The sequence below is a fragment of the Fulmarus glacialis genome, unplaced genomic scaffold (genome assembly GCF_000690835.1).
Source record: "Fulmarus glacialis isolate BGI_N327 unplaced genomic scaffold, ASM69083v1 scaffold6554, whole genome shotgun sequence".
NCBI lineage: Eukaryota > Metazoa > Chordata > Aves > Procellariiformes > Procellariidae > Fulmarus > Fulmarus glacialis.
The window spans coordinates 30,379-34,043 of record NW_009208571.1 but is presented as its reverse complement, the minus strand read 5'-3'; the positions used below and the strand labels follow the sequence as shown (position 1 = coordinate 34,043).

The 3,665-nt window shown below is 42.1% G+C and overlaps 1 protein-coding gene across 1 annotated transcript in view; it reads left to right on the top strand.

The window, feature by feature from the left end:
- Positions 1-1,807: 1,807 nt before the first annotated feature.
- WNT16 (wingless-type MMTV integration site family, member 16) overlaps positions 1,808-3,665 on the top strand; it is a gene marked incomplete at its 5' end in the record, with an annotated part of 8,363 nt that continues 6,505 nt past the window's right edge. Inside the window, one exon of the mRNA XM_009576526.1 lies at positions 1,808-2,094. Within this exon, the coding sequence (XP_009574821.1) occupies positions 1,808-2,094 (287 nt within the window). The remainder of the gene's footprint in view (positions 2,095-3,665) is intronic.

Sequence of the window (3,665 nt, the reverse complement as noted above, 5' to 3'; positions counted from 1 at the left end):
TCGCGGGGGGCGGCTGCCGCATCCGCCCCGGGAGGCTGAGCCGGGTACGCGAAACGCACCGAGCAGACCAAACCTGCCATTGTCTTTCCAAAATTATTGCTGCTTATTGTAATTTTTGCTTAATACGCCCGTGGATGACAGTGCCTTTAACTAGATCCACTTAACTGTGTTGAAATGTTGTTATTCTTAGACTGATGTTGGGTTTATCCCCTTCTGTCATAATTACTAAATGAGTGGGGTAATGACACATAGTATTTCGAAAAGGTCACTTGACTGCAGGTAAAAATCTGCTCACAGCGCCAAATGCAATGTGAATTACTTTAAAATGTATCGTATGTGCTCAATTAGGCGGTATTGCTCAGAACAGCAAGACCAACGCTGCTGCTTTCGTTGCGCGAACTAATAATGGAATTGCTGAAATTTACACTGAAATAGGGACATTTTGTTTGTGTCAAATGGCAGTATCAAAGGTCTTGATCTTGCAAGTTTCTTTTGAGCACTCCGCTCAATGGTTTCAGCGTAGCCATTGATGTGAACTTAAGTGCCGTAGTACTTCATCTTGTGTTTGTGCAATCTTCACTTTGTACTACAACAGTGAAAAAAACCCAAATATTAACCACGAAAACAATGAGCAATAAAATGAGCAATAAAAAGTGATGCATATCCCAAAAAGGAAAAGAAAAAAAAACGGGGAGCAGTTTACCCGACTATACGTAGCCATATGTATTGTATGTTAGTGCTTCTGCCCAATGGGAAGGACGCTTCCTACAGACCCATAAATGAGTGGCACTGCTAACCCACGAAGCTTCACTAGTATGTCCTGTGGAAACATTTTAAGACGGTACCAGCACCACAAACTCATGCGAACAGGAGAAACAAACAGGAACTTCCCTGCCCATGGGCAGGAACTTGGGAGACTGGAAATAACAAGTTGTTTTTACAACAGTGAAAATTAGTTCAGTGAAATATTAGCGCAGTTAACGGCCAGGCATTGATTTTTGGTTTGCTTAAAGAGTATACCTTGCTTAACACGGTTTAAAGATCCATGCCACATTATGCCAGAAGTCTCAGAGAATGGGACTGGCTTCAGAGGCCCAGGCAGGTCCCTCCATGATTCTTCTGAGATACAACAGGGACAGTTAAAGGCTTTTTACACTGCTGTCTTGCCCATGGGCAACTTATTCTAGGAAAAGCACACGGCCTAAATATTCTTGTGCATCCTGATTTCTGCCTGGTTTAAGATTCTCGGGGCTGTTTGCAACCTTTGTGAATTAGAACAACCTCAATGTTTGCTAAATTTAGCATGAGGTAAGTTCTGGCCCTATACCAAAGTAACCTGGGATCGTGACAGCTTCAAGTTCCTCCTCTGAGATCTGAACTAACTTTTCTTCTTCTTCAAATCAATACGAATAGTGAAAAGCAGAGTGGAGAGTAAGGGGTTTGGAGTGTTGTTTGGTTTGGGTTTGACTTTTTTTTTTATTTATTAAAACTTAATTGGCTTGAAAGTTTCTAGGGCAAATAAAGTTCCAACCAGATTTAGAAAGGAGTTACCAAAAATCGCATGGTACAAGCAGCCAGAAACAGTACCATTAATAGCATGTTCATATGAAGAGGCGCTGAAGTCTTTTTTAGATGTGAATATCCACTGCTTTAAACAAGTTAACTCTACAGACCAAGCTGTGATGACTTTAAATTTTAACTGTTCCCTTCTAATAATAGTCTGGCTTGTAAAATCGGTTTCTACAGCTCCGCCAGGAAGGTAATCGGAGGGAGTTATGAAGTAACATATTCGTGCCTTGCTTTGTAGGCACGAAGGAGACCGCGTTCATATACGCAGTGACGTCGGCAGGCCTCGTGCATTCGGTGACGCGATCGTGCAGCGCAGGAAACATGACCGAGTGCTCCTGCGACACGAACCTGCGGCACGGCGGTTCGGCCAGCGAGGGCTGGCACTGGGGCGGCTGCTCTGACGATATCCACTATGGAATGTCGTTCAGCAGAAAGTTCCTGGATGTGCCCGTTAAGAACATAACGGGCAAGAGCGGGGGCGGACTGGCGGCGATGAACCTGCACAACAACGAGGCGGGGAGGCAGGTACGTGTCACCATTCAGAAATGGCAGGAATTGCTTGTTCGGTTTCATTGGCAAAATGGCGTCAACCAAACGAGGCCTGTCCTGGACTGCAGGTACAGCTGGGGCCAATGGCAAGAACCGCACTAACACTGCCGAAGCAAATGTGTACAAACCTGGAATCAGAGCTGGTTTTAACTAGTTAACTAATTAAACTTCACAGGTTAAAATAAAATCACGAAACAAGAATTTTAGGTCTGGAGTGCTAATCGGAGTAATCTCAAATAGATATTTGATATTCGGTAGCAAACTTGAAATAGTCTTGTTATCAGCATCATACATTAGGAGTTTTTTCGCTGATTATTCTGTTATTATCATGACCTGCATTTTTAATTCTCTCTAATACTGAATGAGCAGGCAGACCGGACACAAGGCATCGTTACTCATCCACAGCCTGGGGTCTGCGTCTGAGAGCAGAAGTCTAGAATTGTTCAGAGAGGAAATTGAGAGTTTACCTTTTCTTTTAAAACATAAGATGGAAATGACACCTCTGTTTTAAAGTAGCTCACTGGTTAGGGCACTTGTCAGATAAGCGAGAGGAGACTGGCTTTGGATAGCTCTTCTTCAGCCCGAAGAACTTCAAACCCACGGCTGCAGAGGAAATGTGTGTGTGGGGGTGTGACATTGGGTCCTCCTGCCCTGTTCTGCAGAGGATGATAAATGGGGGCAGAAGCAGCCAATACAGGGAGATGAGAGTCTGTAATTTAGTGCTTGGGGCTTACATCTGGAATGGCAGAGACTTGGATTCTGGTTCTTGCTTTAAAATTAGTTCCTCTGCTTTACCGTGGAGTTTTTAACTTCGTAAGTGTTTTATGGCTCTCTCTGGCCCCATAGTACTTTAAATCTGTTCTGTTCAGTGACACAACTATAATTGAACAAAAGAAACGGAGACCCTCTGGTTTTGACTACACATATTGATGGACTCCATTGTAACTCAGTAATTTCCTGTAGCCAGAAGCAGCATCAGCGGGTTTTACCGAAAGCAACTTTCCTATCAGCCATAGACAGGGAATAGCCATAGTAAGCCATCATAAGAGCCACGGTGATATCATTGCAAACTATTTTAATTTAAACCAATTTTTACAATTTACAAGGTAATATATTTAATTTAATTTCATTTAATTATACAGTTGGAAAACCTGAAAATCTTGCAGGGGCATAGGCCCTTTTCAGGACTGAAGTAGAAGAAGCAAACTTTAAAACTAAGTAGATGCTGAGAACAGTTACTGTGAGATTAATTAGATGCCAGTCAGCTAAATCATCTCCAAGGAACGGTGGTTGGTATTGTGTAGTAGGGGATGTTAATAAGAGGAACAGAAGATTAAGTTATTATTTCCTTTAGGGAAATAGCAAAGGGATATTTATCATATTTGTAGAGAGACATAGTTAAGGGAGGAGATAATAATCTCCATAAAATTATCTCTCTCATTTCATGATTTTTAATATACAGTACAGATATAATTTTTTATTTTAATACTCATGTTTGTCATTAAACAGTGCCATTTTCTCGGATTAGGGTGAGAGTCAAAGTGTAG